This window comes from Hyperoodon ampullatus (assembly GCF_949752795.1).
Source record: "Hyperoodon ampullatus genome assembly, chromosome: 5".
NCBI lineage: Eukaryota > Metazoa > Chordata > Mammalia > Artiodactyla > Ziphiidae > Hyperoodon > Hyperoodon ampullatus.
Window position 1 is genome coordinate 44,543,332 of NC_136918.1, and position 18,013 is coordinate 44,561,344.

Below are 18,013 nucleotides of genomic sequence, written 5' to 3' on the forward strand. Positions count from 1 at the left end.
TCCTTCTCTGTCCTTTCCCCATGACTCTAACACTGAGTAGGTCCAGTCCGTTAGCACATCTAAGCCATAACATATGTAGACCAGAGAATTTGGTCTCTGAAGAATTTTTTAAAAACATGTATAAGAGATAGGATATCTTCTGTTTCCAGATAGAAACAGAGGGGGTGAGTCAAAAGCCCTAGCCTCCTGGGCAGTTCCCAGATACTCTCCTCACTCCTCAAAACCAAAATGCCACTCTCTCCTCTTATTTGTTTTATTATTAGGTTTATTGGTCCTTGTTATTAAATATCCTCAGAGTCAGTCGGAGAATCATCTACATCAAAACACAGCCCAGGGCTTCCCTGGTGGTGCAGTGGTTGAGAGTCCGCCTGCCGATGCAGGGGACATGGGTTCGTGCCCTGGTCTGGGAAGATCCCACATGCCGTGGAGCAGCTGGGCCCGTGAGCCTTGGCCGCTGAGCCTGCATGTCCGGAGCCTGTGCTCCACAACGAGAGAGGCCACAACAGTGAGAGGCCCGCGTACCGCAAAAAAAAAAAAAAAAAAAAAAAAAAAAACCACAGCCTGAAAAAAAAAAAAGAAAAGAAAAAGAAATGCAGCCTGCCTCCCTCATTTTATAATTTCAGAAACAGGGCAGATGCCAAACCCAGGTGAGGGCTTTCTGACCAGTGGGTGGCAACTGTTCCTTGCTCTCCCAGACCAGAGGCCTCTGAAAGGACCTGCCTTTTCTCCCTCATCTCTCTCCTTTAATAATCCATATGGCAAAGAAGCCTTGACCCAAGCAAGAAAGCAACGCTTTCTCCTCTCTCCTCCGCCTACCCATGGGGATCACATTCCCAATGACGCCCTTTCCCAGCTAAGCCAGGTCCACAGTCCATGCAACCGCAGTGTCTACTGTTGTTCAGGAGATAAAAGAGGGGATGCTTTAGGACTGGGGGCAAGGCAAGACACACTCAGACCTGAGCTGTACCTCGTTTAAGTGGGAGACGTTACCTCACTGACATGATGCAACTGCTCACTCAACATTGAAACCAGGCCTTTCCCCGTTTCATAACCTTTCCCATTTCATAGTGGCGTTTTGGCACCATGGACAGGCCCTCTGGCTGATCGTTTGACTAAGGGTCCACTCAGCTGTGGTGCTGCCGTACTTGTTGGCCGCTGTTTCCCAGACTCCTGTGGACTTCATTGCTCACCCAGGACCATGTTTCTCAAAGTAGGGTCTGGGGGTTAAAGCAACAGAATCATCCATAGTGCTTATTAAAACACAGACCTCTGGGCCTGGCCCACACCTGTCAAGTCAGGACCCCTGACGTGGGCTCAGAAATCTGTTTTCAGCAAGCCCCACCCTCCCCAGGAGAGTCTTCAGAACCACTCCTAGGTGGGCAGGGCAGGTCTTCCCACTTCTGTTTCCCTGGTGGGGGCAACCCTCATCCTCAGACTCCAAGAAGCTCACTGTGCTTTCTGTTCTCGGGGCTCCAGGACGAACAAGCTGCTGCCAATGCAAGTGGACGGAGAGCCCTGGATGCAGCCACCTTGCACGGTAAGTTTTGCCAATCTTTGAGATGAGGGTGAGAAGCTTTATTTTGGGCCCCTTTGGGGCACTGACTTAATATGAAACTCTGAATCTCAGAGTTACAGGAGCTTTGGGAGATCATCTAGTGCAGCTTCTCTTCCACTTTATTCATCCATCCATTCATTTACCTGCCAAGCTTTTATTGAATATGTGCTATGTGCCAGACACTGGGAGACACCAGTTCCAAAACCAAAGGAGACATAGACCCGTCTTCAAAGAGCTTATGGTTCTAGATGGTGAATTCTGAGGCTTCATCTACAGATGTATATTCTGAGAAAAATACATATATAAAAAATTGACAGAGCTTCCCTGGTGGTGCAGTGGTTGAGAGTCCGCCTGCCGATGCAGGGGACACGGGTTTGTGCCCCGGTCCGGGAGGATTCCACATGCCGCAGAGCGGCTGGGCCCGTGAGCCATGGCCGTTGGGCCTGCGCGTCCGGAGCCTGTGCTCCGCAACGGGAGAGGCCACAGCAGTGAGAGGCCTGCGTACTGCAAAAAACAACAGCAACAACAACAAAAAAACTTGTTTCTGTCTTTGAGGTCAAGCTGTAAAAAAAGTAAATGACATAAAACTTGCATTTTAAGAAAACAAGATCATAGGTACGGAGAACAGATTGGTGGTTGTCAGAGGTGGGGGTAGGGGGAGCAGGGTGGGTGAGACGGGTGAAGGGGGTAAAAAGGTACAAACTTCCAGTTATAAAATAAGTTAAGTTCTGGGATGTGATATACAGCAGAGTGGCTATAGTTAATAACACTGTATTGTATATTTGAAAGCTGCTAAGTGAGTAACTCTTAAAAGTTCCCATCACAAGAAAACATTTTGTAACTATGGTGACAGATGTTAACTAGACTTATTGTGGTGATCATTTCACAATATATACAAATATCAAATCATTAAGTCATACACCTTAAACTAATATAATGTCATATGTCAATTATACCTCAATTTAAAAATTAAACTTGGATGAAATAACTATGCCTTAAATAATTAAATATCTCATTTCTTCAAGGATTCATAGGATATTTACTAAAATAGATCATAAACTAGTTCACAAAGAAAACATATATATAAAATCCAGACGCAGAAATTATAAAGGTTGTTTTATGTGACCACAAAGCAATAAAACTAGAAATTAATAATAGAAGATTAAATGAATAAATAAAATCCAATCGCTCAGAGATTTTTTAATTCTCCTAAAGAATAATAGATTTAAGAGGTGATCAAAGCTAACATTATTGACTATTTAAAAAATAATAAAAATGAGAAGGCTCGCATTCAAACCTTATAGAATATAGCCTAAACTGTATTTGGAAGTAAATTCAGAGTCTCATATACTTCCATCATTTGAAAAGGAAAAAAATGTAATGAATAATCCCCAAATTAAAAGAATAATAAAACAAACTTAGGAGAAGCAGAAGGAAGAAAATAAAGATAAAATTAGAAATTAAACAATTAAAAACCAGGAAAATCTAGAACTAGTTCTTTAAGCATGTCAAATGTTTGAAAACTTAATTTTAAAAAGAGAAAAAGAAAAACAGAGATTAGCAATATTAAAATATTTAATACATATGTAATATAAATATGGTAATGGTTTTATTTAATAAGACATTATATGACATATATATAGTTTTATCTTGATTCTAATAAACTTGAACATCTTATAAAAATCCTAGGTAACCTTAATGAAATGAAAAATATTTTCAAAGAATTACATCCACAATGATCTTAAAACAGATGATCTTACTGGTGAGTTCTTCCATATTATTAGGGAATAAATATTTATGTAAACTGTTCCATAGAACAAAGATAGAAAGCTACCCAATCCATTTGATAAAATTAAGACAGATACAAAAACCTAACAAAAACTATGCTTAAAAATAGAAAACTACAGACCAATCTCAAATATGAACATGATACAAAAATTATAGTTAAAGTATTGGCAGATAGAATTGAACAATATATTAAAAGAATCATTCACTCCTCAAGAAGAATATATCAAAAGAATGCAAGGATGTCTTCTTATATAAGTTTGGATAAAAAAATCACATGATAATATGAATAGCTGACCCCAAAATACTCAATTACATTCAACATTTCTGATTTTTAAAGATGAAAACTCAGACCAGAAAGGCACTTCCTCAAAATAAAAAAAAAGAAAAAAAAATCTCCTTTTTCTTTTGGCCATGCTACGCAGCATGCAGGATCTTAGTTCCCTGACCAAGGATCGAACCCATGCCCCTTGCAGTGGAAGCATGGAGTCCTAACCACCAGACCACCAGGGAAGTCCCGAAAAATATCTATCTTAAACCAATGAGTAATATTTTATGTAACACACTAGCAGAATTCTCATTAAAATCATGGATAAGACATGTGCTAATGTTATTTGGAAGTTCTAACCAATGCAAAACACATGAAGCAGAAAAGAAATATAACTATTTGGAAAAGAATCAAAACTGTCATTATGGGCTTCCCTGGTGGCGCAGTGGTTGAGAATCCGCCTGCCGATTCAGGGGACACGGGTTCGTGCCCCGGTCCGGGAAGATCCCACGTGCCGTGGAGCGGCTGGGCCCGTGAGCCATGGCCGCTGAGCCTGCGCATCCGGAGCCTGTGCTCCGCAATGGGAGAGGCCACAACAGTGAGAGGCCTGCATAACGCAAAAAAAAAAAAAAAAAAAAAAAAAAAAAAATACTGTCATTATTTGCAGATAATATAATTGTGTACATAGAAAGCTAATAAAATCAACTGAAAACCTCATAGGTTAAATTATTTCAGTGAAGCTGTACAGAAAGATAGACAAAAGTTAATAGCTTTTGTACATACCAGCAATAACCAATCAGAGGAATATAACAGAAAAAAGTTTAAGTATTATAATGGCAACAGACAAAAACAAAATACCAAACTGAATTGTGAAAAATAGATGAAGAAGACTTCAAGATTTAAGTAATATTTTTTAAAAGACTTGAATTTAGAAACATCCTATGTTTCTAAATAGGGACCCCCAGACAAAATTCTAATGCAATTTTTTTAACTTGACAAAACAATGCAATAGCTAAGGCATTTTATAGAAGAGCTGTGAAGAAGGACTTCCCATAAGATATTAAAATAGTTATAAAGCCACAGCAATTGACGCAATATTGGATAGATAAATCAGTAGTACAGAAGAGAGCCCTAAGAAACCCTAGTATACATAAAAACTAATGAAGGAGAGAAGAAAGATCATAAACTAATTTGAAAGTAATGGACTGTTTAACATATGGTATCCAAGAAATTGCCTGTTTGGGAAAGTGACATTATGTGGTCGGCCGTCCACATCCATGGGCTTCGCATCCTTGGGTTCAACCAACCTTGAATAGAAAATATTCAGGAAAAAAAATTCCAGAAAGTTCCAAAAAGCAAAACTAGAATTTGCTGTATGCTGGCAACTATTTACATAGCATTTACATTATATTTACAACTATTTACATAGCATTTACGCTGCATTAGGTATTACAAGTAATCTAGAAATGATTAAAGTATACGGGTTGTGCATAGGTTATATGCAAATACTATACCATCTTACACAAGAGACTTGTATAAAACCAGCATCCGTGGATTTTGGTATCGCCAGGGGTCCTGGAACCAATTCCCTATGGATACCAAGGGATAACTGTATAGTAACCTCTCACCTCAAAGTATACTCCAAAAACAAAACCAAAAAATCTCCAATTCCATTAAAGAATTAAATGTTACTTACCTAGGGAAAGGGAAAATGGGTGACTATTATTACATAATGAACAAGGACTTTCTAAGGAAAATGTGACATGTTTAACTGTTAACAAATTTTCTCTGTAATAAAACAGAAAACTAAGAGCATGGGGCTGCTGTCCCTAGTGCTTGCCAGATGTTGTAAATGTGATGAAGGGTTTTTAAGACAATCATACAGACTTTAGTTAATTGCCTGACCAGAGAAGTTTGGGTTCTAACTACAGAAATGTGGGATGCTCTCTTTCCATTAGGGGTTGAAAAGGCAGATTTAACCACATCCAACTACTTCCTAAAATGGGATCTTACCTATTTAACCCACTAGCCCCTCCTAATTTGGGGATGAGGGAGTAAGATACTGACATTTCTTTGACTTGAGATGAGGACATGACCTCATACTTCTTGCCCCCAGTGTATGTACATACAGTGAACTCCCAGTTATCTGTAGAACTAGAATCCACAAACCACATCAAAACCTCACGTTACCTAGCATCTCCAAACTCCTGCCCCATCAAGACCTTTGTCAAAACTGCTGAAAACCCAAATGAAAGGGATTTGAGTTTCACCTCCTCCCCTTTGCTCTGGAGGTGCTAACAAGCAAATAAACTGGTCAGCTAGAGGGAGAAAAAGGAGAAGCAAGGATCTTCCACGGTCTAAAAACATGGGCTCCATCAGTGGGAAATGTAAGCGGTGCCACAGCTGCCACTCTCTGTCCCAAGCACGGCCAGCTCCACTGCCAGAACATTCCCCCCGTTCTTCTTGGCTGTGCTAACCAGTCAGTACTTCCATAGCAGGTACAGGCTCTGCGCTGGCTCAGGGAATACCAAGGTGAATAAGATGAATGTCTTCTTCCCCTCGGGGATCCTGTGCTCCAGGAGTGGGACAAGGCTTACCACAGGAAATGTGCCACAAATCACTACCATCAGATGGGGCTAAATTGCACACCACAGATAAGTGCCTCACTTCCCTGAATTCTGAGATAAAGACAATGCCCATAATAAGGCACGTAACACAAAACGATACTTGATGTGTTGTCGGTGTGCTCCCCTGGTGACTACCACAAAACAGAGAGACTTACTCCCCTCCTACATTTCCAGGCTGATGGAAACCAACCTAACAGTCGTTTTCAGCTTCCTTCCCCCAGGTTATGTTCATTTCCCACAATGACTTTTGTTGCCATCTTTTTCTTTCTATATCCTGGGGCCTTATAAATTTAAACCTGGCTTGCAGTAGAACCCTCTTAGCCAGACTCTTCCCAACTCCAGCTCATCTTGACAACAGCTATTGAATAATTCCCTTCAAACTCTTTTCTTCATGTTATCCTCCCACTTAAAAAGTTATCATGGTTCCCCACTACCTCATATTAAACCCAACCTCTGCTGCCTCCTTCCCTTTAAAGCCCTATACCAACTGCCCCACCTGTATCCCTGACCTCGTTTCTTATCCTTTGGTCCACAGTCAACCAGCTGGTATGTAGCCCCTCAACCTAGTGCCTTCCCTTTCTCTTTCACCAACACATTTTCTTCCCTTCCTTTCAGATCTTAAAATTCTTCCTCAATTGCTCCATTCAGGTTCTTCTCATTCCTTACCTAACTTCTTTTTGACAACACTTGGCTTATCCTACATTTAAACTTGTTGATGGGTCTCTCTCTTCAAGAGTTCCTCTGTTGTTCTCTAGGGTCACACTGTCATTTCAATAGGTGGTAAAACTCATGAGAATGGGTTCATAGATTGTGTTTCTTTTGACAAGCATCTTTCTCCTCCTCCAGTGTAAGATAAGTTATTTAACTGGTGCATTCCATTTTACAGTTTACATTGGGCTTTCATTGACAGATTGTCATTTGATCTTCACAACAATTTTGTGAGAAAAAGAGAATAAATTCTACTATCCTCATTTTACGTTTCCGCAAGCACTGCTTCTGAAGGCTAAATGATTTGTCCAAAGGTTCACAGCAAAGAAGGGGGAGTCCTAGGACCCAAACCCAGGTCTTTGAATCCTAAGTGCCTCTTGTTCCCACATCATCTTCCTACTTGATAAATGTTGCTGGACTGACAATGCAGATTATCAATGCATCAGTGTCACCAGGCCACATTCAAATAGGGAGTAAGCATTTTGAAGCCATACCCTAAGGGTAAGGTTGGATAGAAAGACAAAAAAATGAGAATTCACCAGTGTCTTTCACTCCCAATTGACTTAAAGTTTGCAGGAGAAGACACTCATTAAACCTAAAATTCAAACAAAAATAAAAGCTTTTAAAAGAAACTTGGGTCTCCCCTAGAAGACTAAGAAAAGAGGAAACGCCTAAGAGACTCCCTTGGAAACTTTCCACATGAGTAGCGCTTGGGTCAGAGGTCAGACTGAAGCCTCTAGCTCAGTTTGGAGTTACTGGTTGACATCTCTGCACTGCCCAGGCAGGAATGGCCAGGAGCAGTGGAGGCGGGGAATCCAAAGAACTAGGCTCTAGCTGTTCCGGCTCTCTCTGTGCGACCTTAGGCTAATCCAAGGCTCAAGAGAGCCTTGAGATCTCCATTCCTTTATCTATCCTGCAGAGGGGTTGAATGAGATGGTCCCTGAGGTCTCCTCCGGCTGTGACATTCTGAGAGACTATGAATAGCAAGGACATGAGACAGGTGATCAGCTCAGCTTATGGCCACGTGGGAAGCTCACACCTGTCTCTCCCCAGCGTTTCCGCCCCTTGCTTCCAGCAGTGCTAAACGCCAGGCCCAGTCAGGGTCCAGTTGCCAATTTTGAAGCTGTTCAAGGACAGTCGTCCTTCTGCATGGGGCTCCTTCCAGCCTGAAGCTGGCCTCCCTTCCTGTCTCTGCAGATCACTCTTCCATAGGCTCTTGGGATTTGCAGGCCACTAATTCATTTCTGCCTCTTTGCTTTTAGATTAAAATTACTCACAAGAACCAAGCGCCTATGATGATGGGGCCCCCCCAGAAGAGCAGCTTCTTTTCTCTGAGGAGGAAGAGCCGTTCAAAAGACTAGACACTATGCCCAATGCCAGTTCAACCAAGAGAGAAGACAAGAAACTGAAGCACACACATACACACATACACACCACACACACATGCACACACACACACACACTCTTCTCCAACCAGTGGAAGCCAAGCCACCCTTCAGGAAGAAGGCTTCACCCTGACATCCATTCTATTTCAACCATGGACACACTCCAACAGAGCCAGTGCCGGCAGGACATTGTGAATGGACTTAGGGCCCTCCAGGGTGCAGCTGGCTCGTGCAGCAACTTCCACTTTCCCAGAAGACCTTGAGCGGGACTTTCTGAGACTGAAGGAGAACCACCCCCCTTTCTTTCCACCACCCCTGCAAGTTTCCTCGCCGCTCGCAAGGAGCAGGCTGCAGGTTTCCTGTCTAAGGGGAGATCGGATGTGGCCAAGGGAAAGAGCCTGTGTTCCAGGGGACGCTCACAAAGGTCCCTCTGTGAGGAGACAAAAACACCTCCAACTCTCAGATCGCAGCCCTTGGCAGGACTCAGCATACGCACGCTGGTTTCTTGGTTGTCCTTCGAGTGACAGCTTCTCCCGGAACTTGCTGAGGAGGCAGAAAGGCTGTGGAAAGCCGTGTTTCCCTTCTTGGTTCTGCGCACTCTCAGTGGGCCCTAGTGATTTTCCTGAAGCCTTCTGGTGGCTGTGTGTTTGTTTAGAGCCGGCTCCAAGAGCCCCCAGAGCTGCCTACATAGCACACCTTAGATGTGGTATTTATTTTCTTAGTTCTGTGAACACCTGGGAGGGAAAGCAGAGAAACTGAGATTTATTTTTCAAATTGGTGTCATAATATTGTGTAAAAAGGGAAGAAAAAAAAAACCACCCCCAGCTTCTTTCTTTTTCAAGCCACAGCGTGTTTCCTGTTTGAGTTCCAAGCCCTGGTGGCAGACTATTCCTGAAGGCAAAGAAGATGGGAGGGAAGGGCCTTTTGCTAAGGAGACCAGGAGACAAGGAGTCAGGCAGTTCCCTCCTGCCTCTGCAACGACCACTCCCCGAGCACGACATGGAGGCCCTACTGAAGGTCTTAGGTGTGTGTACATATATGTAGCATATATATATTTATATATACAAATATTTATTTACTGGTGGATTTTTCTGGATTGAAAAAATATGCAGTACAAGAACAGAAAGTGGGAAAGAAAAAGAAGGCTCTGACTCCCCATTTCTGCCATTTCATTGTCAAGGCACATTGCCCCGTGGTGATCATGAGATTTAAGGGAAATTAAAGTATCTCCTTATCATAAAGAGACTGAGAATTTCTATTCTGGATCCTAAAAAACAACATGAAAGCTATGCTGGGCAGGATTTACTCTCCCATTTGTCAGGTAAGGAAACTGAGTCTCGGAAAAGTTAAGAGACTTGTCCATGGTATCTTGGCTAATGTGGTTTGGGACTAGGTACCACTAAGAAGATATGTAACAGGGAAAAGAACCTACACATCTTGGAAAAGGGTCATTTCTGGTCACTGAGAAGCGATTCCATTTGGATCCAGGTTGCCAGGGAGGAATGAACGTGTGACACATGTGTGGACGGGACAAGCCCACATGAGAGAATGAGGCCTCCCAATACTTCCCAGAGACTCTCTCTGGCCTGACCTGGTGAGACGTTGGTCCAGGGTTGAAGGCAGTGGACAGATCTTCAAATTAAACTCTCCACATGTCCTCTCATCATGGTCATCATAGTCTCTTAATCTAGAAATGCCTCTGGCTGCCCGGATGACCTCAGTGGAGAGGCAGAAGGAGGACAGAGGCACCTCAGCAAGGAGCTGCCAGCCAGGGCCCAGAGGGGCCTCAGCAGAGTTCAGTGGGCTTCATTCAGCTGGCAACAGCATCACCGCCTTCCCCGAGGGCAAGTCTGTGGAGAGCTTTGTTGGTAGAAAGAAACATTCACCTCGGCACCTTTGCTCCTTCAGCCTCCATCCCCTCTGAGATTTCCGAAAAGGAAACCTGGACCCACTCGACGTCACTCCACTGAGCTGCCTCTGATCTCCTAACGCTGGGTCAGGAACTTTGCTCAAGGAAGGGAAAATTAAGATTGTGTGTACAAACTGATCCTAACTCTGAAAGAAGCAGTCATCTAGGACTGTCTAAGACAGAGATCTAGAACCATCCTGTTCAACCTAACAGTGCAGACCGCTGGGCAAGGGGAAAGCAGGCCACCTGAAGAATGTCCTGAATGACGGGCTCCTTGGGGATGGGACTAACAAGCTCAGAATGACAACAGGTACTATCTTGGAAGCCACTTGATTCTGAAATGAAGGCAGGTTCAATTTGGGGTCACTGATTCTAAGACATTTGCAGAAATTCTTGCACGTTTCAGCCTCAACCCCCCAAGATTGAGGCTGTTGAGACATGGCACTATCAACAGGTGAAAGTGATTTCTTAGAGACTCACAAGTCAGAGACTGGCCCCTGCCTGCCCACTGTGGTGCACAGGACTGGCAATGTTGCTTGAGAGACATGTCCCATGTCCTCCTTAAAGCCACAAAGTATAGCAAACATCGGTGGAATTGTACTTTCAATTTTGTAACCTCAGTAAGTCTGATGGTGTTGTTTAATCTGACTTTGCAACTCATCCCTTAACTACTGGGACTGTGGTTTCTCACTGTGGAGTACCTCATCACAGTGCTCCTCACAGCAACCCCTGAGGTTGACAGAGAAGGTATTATTAGCCCCATCTAAATAATGAGGAAAGCAAGGCTTACTATAATTTAGTGACTTCTCAAAGTTAGGCAGTAAGAGGAGAATCCTCCCTTATTCCTCTTCGCATTCTGATTCTGGCCATGCCCCAGACATGTTCTCACCTGCCCCCACAGTTCTACCCCTCTAGCAGTAAAAAGAATGAAACAGGAAGTCTTCAATACATTATGTTGTCCCTGGGCTAATGGGCTAGGCGTTGCATCTCATTACGACTTGGTCTTTGTAGGTTTCCTCCAGTGAGTTGAGAATGGAGACAGACTTAGTAGAATGATTATATTTCAGGTCAGAGACCAGCTCCTCTCAAGAGTTCTTTCCACAGATGGAAAAGATATGTTAAAATTGCCAAATAAATTAGGAAATACTTGGCAGAATCTGGAAGAACCTCCAGACTGGCGTTACATAACATGCATATACATTATACATATGGACATTATATAAGGTGACATAGTACTTAATGTGCTGTATATATTATGTAAATTACATATTTGTGAGTAATCATGATAAATATAGAGACCCACTAATCACTTTTTTACACATACCCAGTGACAGATTAGGAAGTTACTTTGCCAGAGAGTCTTAAAACTTACTCTCTCCTGCTGCTTTGGTTCCAACTCCTGCCAAAAATAATTGCATCAACTTTTCCCATCTCTAGCCCCCTCTCCTCTTAGCCAAAACCCTCAGTCTTAGCTAGGCTGTACCTTCCGTGGAACACTACCATGATTGAGATCCATAAAAATAGATTCTGGGGATGGGAAGGATCTAGACTCCCAGATTCCCTGTGTCACCGACCTACACCCCAAGGCTCCCAGGCAGATGGATGTCTAATGCTGATATTAAAGGGAGAGAGAAGGGGAGAGAGGAAGCGTCTACCAACCCTCCAAGGAAGGAAACTTCAGTGTTCCTTGGCCACCAGTCCCAGGATCTGACCATAATCAAATCAGGAAGTTATTTCAAAAGTCTAGTTTAAGTTTCTGCAGCATATCTGAAACCATAATTTCCTAAAATGTGTTTCACACAATACCAGTATCCATAAAATGCTCCATGAACAAAAGCATTCTGTGGTCAAGTACTAGATCCCCTTCTAGAAGAAATGGTGGGCTTTGATTTGTCTGTTGACGTCCATAGATTAGAAACACTGCCTTAAGCCCACCATTTCTTCTTTTTTTTCTCCATGGAGATGGAAACATGGAAGTAACGATCCTCTGCAATAATATTCCATAAAGTACTTTTCTAGGACAAGGAACTTCTCAAGACACTCTTTCTAGTTTCTTCTGTGATTGCTTAACTACTTTTATTGTTCCCCTCTACGTGTCTTCAAGCAAGAATCAAGGATCTGGCCTCTTTGCTTCCTGAGTGGAGAAGGGATTGGGGAAAAATTAAGGGGAAAACAGGATAGCTGCCAGGGGTCAGATTTCATCTGTGTAGCTCTAGAGGACAGAACCAGGTCTAAAGAACACAGTTGTGGAAAGGATCGATGTTTATTCAATTTAATGACCGCTCTTGGAGCTAGCTGGCTGAATATGGAAAGAGCTGACTTGTGAGGGAATGAACAGCCACCTGCTCTTATAGGAAGAGCCTTGACCTAGTTGAGGAGGAAAAAGCGGTGATTGATCTACCTTGTTTAAAAGCTGTTAAACTATTTTTGTAGGCATCAGTGTTAAATCAATAGGTCTAGTACTTCCTTTTGAGCAGCAAACCTCAGTGTCCATTGTTTTCTGAAAGAGTGAAAGATGACTCCCAGAGAGGTTTCTGGATCAGAAAATAATATTCATAAAGTACTTTTCTAAAGTACTTTTCTCCTTGTTCTAGAAAAGTACTTTCTGGTCTAACTGGTACTGACCAGTTAGACCACACTTGTACATGGCAGGATTGACCAGAATCATTGGCGCCCTCAAGGGCAGCTAGTGGTGGTGGTGATCTTTCCTTGGCAGCTCTGAAAGTTAAAGGAACGAGTTACAGTGTTAAGCCCAAAAGAGATTTTGCATTTCTGTTGGTGTTCATATTAGCAGTTTGGAACTGTTCTCCTAGTCACGAGTACCAGACCTGCATCCGACTTGCAATAAATAGCAAGGAAAAAGAAACTATCCTACATCTCAAATGCCAGTCAAGTTTTGCATAAAACAGGGGAACAGAATTATGTAGAATTTCACATGGGGCCATCATTTTTGGCTCACCTTAATGTTCCACCATACTCAAGTACATATTTTAAATTTCTACTATAGAAAGAAAACAGGAAAGGGAATCTTCATTTATGGCTTGCTGAGTACAGGGCACTGTGTCAAGGCCTTTTCATGTGCTATCCCATTTAATCCTCATAATCTGGGCATTTTGCTTATTTCACAGAAAAAGGAGTTAGTGCATAGAAAGGTGAAGTACCTTGTCCAAGGTCAAACAGATAGCAAGTAGTAGAGCAAAGACTTGACATGGGTCTGTCTTACATCAACAATTATGCTTTTTCTACTATATTCTAATGCCTTTAACCTTCTTATCTCACTATTTCCAACCCTACCATCATCCTGGGTGAGACTACACAGCAGTGAAAAATTGATGTCCTACCTGGTCAACCTCTGTATGGCCATCTACTCATGTTCCTACTAAAGAACTTCCAGTGCTTGCTCATATGGAAACTCAACAGCCTCCATGGGCAGCTAGAACCCAAAACTTCACCCTTGCAATCAAACTGGCAGCCATCCCTTAATCCTCAATGTTTCAAATTCTAGCTGAATGAGAATCATTTCCCAAGGCCCACCTAATAGATTTTTCTATTCAACTCTGTGAGTGGGAGAGCAGCAAGCAGCCTTCTCAGACCTAAATGCCATGGTCAGCAGTGACTGGCCTGCACAGGGAAGGAGAGCTAGGGTTGTGGAAGGGAGCCTCCAGCAAGAAGGCTCTGCATGTGATCCTCATTAGTGATAGACGTGGGCTGGGCCATCTGTGTTCCACAGGAGAACAGAATGGCAGGCTGCCTTTCAGATGCCAAGAGATGCTATCTAATGGCAAGATCCAGAGAGCTCAAAAAGCAGAGAGGCATCTTTCCTCCTGAGCATCTCTGTGGGAAACCAGGGACACAAAACCATGGGGTTTTGGAAACTAGCTGCTTAACTTGCAGGGCATTTCACCCTTGCTACCACTTCATTCTTCATGTTCATGTGGAAGCCAACAAGCAGAGCCCTGCAGCCTTACCTGCTAACTAAACTCCCTGAGATGGATCCCAAGCTGAACCTACGTTATCTTGGAATCTGTAGACGCAATGGCAGGTGCGTTATAGCAAGGCACCAGGGTTTGCGATTAAGCCTCCAAGTCTCCCAGGGGTCAGGAAACACTACAGGTAGAAGAGACCATTTAATTGGATGCTCAATAAAGATTCTAGAGGAATAATCAAAAAACTTGGAGTACTCGTCTAAATGGGTCAAATTAGAAAATGCAATTTGGAAGCAAAGAGGATAGCATCTAACCCAGTATCAAGCATGTAGCAGGTAATGAGTAAATACTTGTTGAATGAATGAATAGCTAAAATAGGTATCTGTCCTTCTACCCTGGAATGGGTAGGGGAAAGCGGGTAGAAGGGATTAAAGCTTTTTAACTAACAACTCAGAAACTTGAAACCACAGGATGTAGAGGGAGCTCATGAGGGCCTTTAACTACTCAGACATCTGTTGAGTGATGGATACAGCTAAATATGGATCATCAAAGGGCTTTCTAGGTCACATGGAGGGCAGCTTCATGATTCAGAAAAATATGAAATTCAACTTGGACAAAAAGACAGAAATATTTGCAGTCTTCTTCTGAGAGGTCAGGTCAGAACTGACAAAACAAAAAAAGACAGCACAGAAGTGGAATTACAACACAGTAAGAGATGAGCATAATAAGATACAGACTCATGAGATGAAAAGAGATAGAGAACTGGGTTTTCTAGCAGGTTTATTTGGGCAAGGGAGATGAGCCTGAACACTCAGTCCAAAAACGGAAGAAAGGACTGAGAAATCCTTTTTTCTTAAAAACACTTAACGTTGAGTTCATGGTGAAATGGAAATGTCCAGGCATTGATGAAATGGTTATTAAATAACAACTATCATTTATTGTCCAGTCCAAAGCCTGTTGCTTTTATGACCACTTTTAAACTTCACCAGAACCTTATGAAGTCAGAGTTATACGGTTCCCCATTGGACAAATGAGGAAATGGAGCAAATCTCATGGGGCAGATCTGGGATTCAGATCTGTCAGGATCTGCCTTTCAGAGCCCATGTTCATGCCGACAGTGCCCTGGCTGAGGCCGCTGAGCTTCAAGCACGGTGACAAGGATTTACTACACCCAAACCTCGCCCCACCCCAGCCCTGTGCATGATTACTTCCTTCTCAAAATGAAATCCAAGTCCCTCCCTTCCCCCTTCCACAGAGCTGGAGTGGGAAATGGCATTAGCTTGGGCGCAGTGGCACAGCGGCCAGGCGGCAGCAAGTCTATATACACCTCGCCCACCTCCCTTCTTAGGCCCTCTCTCCCAGGCACAGTGGGGCCGCCTCCTAAGACACCGATCAGAGAACAGAGCACCCACGTGAGCACCTTGGTGTTCAGCCAGATCAGGGTATTCACAGAATATTAAAGATCGTACTAAAGGACACACAGAGACCACATCAAAGGTCAAGCGAAGTGAGGTCGGGCAGTCAGACATCAGAGTTTAGTACCTGATATCTAAAGGTGGGATGGAGACTTGAAGTGTCCTTTTAAAAATGTGTTGGGTGAATCATAATTTGGAGTAAAAAGACTGCTTCTAGAATGATGCAAAAAAACTTTTTCCCTTCCAAAAAAAAATTATTTTTAAAATGGAATCTTCGCAAGAATTACAAGTGAGGGGCAATAAAAATGGTAATTTCTTTTTATGTTAGATAATACCCAAAAAAAAGAATTTATAAATGTCACAATATAAGTGGCAATCCAGAGAAAGATTCCAGAAAGTCTACTGTGGAGGGACTAAACAACAGTACTTTCAAAGTAATTAATAAACTTTATTTTTCTTGTCCTTTTCTTTAAAGAAAAAAAAAAAAAACTGGTACAAAGTGGTTACCAGAAAATGGCATGATCTTCAAGAAAAGAAAAATTTTCCTGGTGAATATTTCCTCTCTCCCCAATATCCTTGAGGTGAAAAGATTGAGAACTTTTGGTTGGTTGGTTGGCTTTTAACTTAGAGAACCATCCATGCATGGAAGGTGTTAATGATGAGAATGTCATTGAATTGCTGTGTGGGGTTTGCTGTCATCACACTGTGCTACCACCAGGCATTAAGGTAATGATCATAAACTTACGAGGACTAAGCAATTCCCACTCCCATCCACCCCATCAGCCTCCTGGAGCTCCCACCCCCAGTTACATATACTTCCTGGAATTAGACCATCTGGGAATAATTTCTATTATGACAATTTTCAAACATACAGAAAAGTAGAGCCATAAGTATAATGAGAACCCATAGACCCATCACTTAGATTCAACAGTTGTTATCGTTTTGCCATATTTGCTTCATCTTTTTTTCTACTGGAATACTTTAAATTATAGATGTCATGACACCTCACACCAAAATATTACATATACATCATTACGGGGGATCCCTTCTTAAGTGTGAAACATTGTGTGTATCATCCATGTTGCTGAAGGAAGATTTCAGGGTGTTGTGCATCTGAGCTCAGTCATTTCTCAACTGACTGAATGCAGTTGTCACAAGTAGATGTTAATCAGGACACTGCTGTCACTGACAGGAGAAAGTTTTGGGTGGAACCCAAGGAAGACCTTAGCTGTATTCAAAACATTCCTGATTGATCTGGAAAGAGGAAGGTAAACAGCACGTTAGCTAAATTCTCAAAAGACACTAAATCGGGGAGTGTTATAAGCACTGATGATGCCAGGGAGAAAACACAAAGCACTTGGAGGAGTTAGTTAGAAATGTACCTGAAGGATGCGTGTTCTTATTTTTGAAATAAATATTGTTTAAAACAGTAGGAGTTACAGGAAGACTAGGCACAGTACTAGTTGGGACAAATAAAACAGTAACATCATATCTGCAGGTTCGTTTAAAAACCATATAAAAACCAGTTCTGGTTATTGCCCCCACCACGTGAAGATGAGGAAGCTAGACTGGGGGAGGGGACAGCTGCTGAGGTGTACAGACAGGCCCTCCCCCTCCTCTGGGGCAACTGAACTGGAGCTGTGTCAAGCCCCGAGAGACCATCTGGGAGGCCCACTTAGCAGGGCGAGCTATCATTTTCAATGGGCCAAGTGTAAGGGGAGCAGGGAACGTTCCACGTGCTCTGTGTTCGGCTGCTGGGGTCAGGGCAGGCTGACTGCAGGCGTTCTGGACAAGATAGTGGGCAAGGTGGTTGGTTGGCTTGCTTTCAAAAGTGACTCTGCCCAACCAAAGGAAGGATGGTAAAATGAATGACAGCAGGTTTCAGAATATTGAGCCCATCTCAGTCAATGAATGAAATGAGTTATTATTTAAGAACAGCCTATGTGGCAGCAACAACTGGAAAGCAAGGCCTGGTATTCACCCAAGGCCTGATTCCCAGCCTGTGGCCGGTGGACCTAACTGAGCACCCATCCGACTTGCCACACGTCAGGAAGAAACGCTCTCTCATCTCTACCCCCAGTGCACTGCTGCAGACCTCTGACTCATTAAACACCCCAGCCCACCATGCCATCTCCCAACACCACGGGGCTCATAAGACCAAGTACCACCTTCTCCTTTCCTGACACTGCTGCCATGAGGAGTGAGCGTCGATGTTGACTAAGACGGGAATGAAGATTGTTTTCATCCTCCTGCCAGTGGGAACATGTTTTCTTCCCAGAGCACCCACTCTTTGGAAGAACACAGTGTCTTCTGAGCTCCCTCCTCCAGCCTAACCCTTGGCACCCTGAAGCCCAGGACCCACTGATGGGCGTGAAAACACATGAGCTCCCTGGGGCTCGGAGAAGAGCTCTTGACAGGCCTTCCCGGAGACGACG

At 43.1% G+C, this 18,013-nt stretch overlaps 1 protein-coding gene across 1 annotated transcript in view; it reads left to right on the top strand.

The window, feature by feature from the left end:
• DGKG (diacylglycerol kinase gamma) overlaps positions 1–8,304 on the top strand; it is a gene marked incomplete at both ends in the record, with an annotated part of 149,732 nt that extends 141,428 nt beyond the window's left edge. The window contains 2 exon segments of the mRNA XM_079704505.1: positions 1,477–1,537; positions 8,206–8,304. Of these exon segments, the coding sequence (XP_079560631.1) occupies positions 1,477–1,537; positions 8,206–8,304 (160 nt within the window).
• Between the last annotated feature and the right edge of the window lie 9,709 nt (positions 8,305–18,013).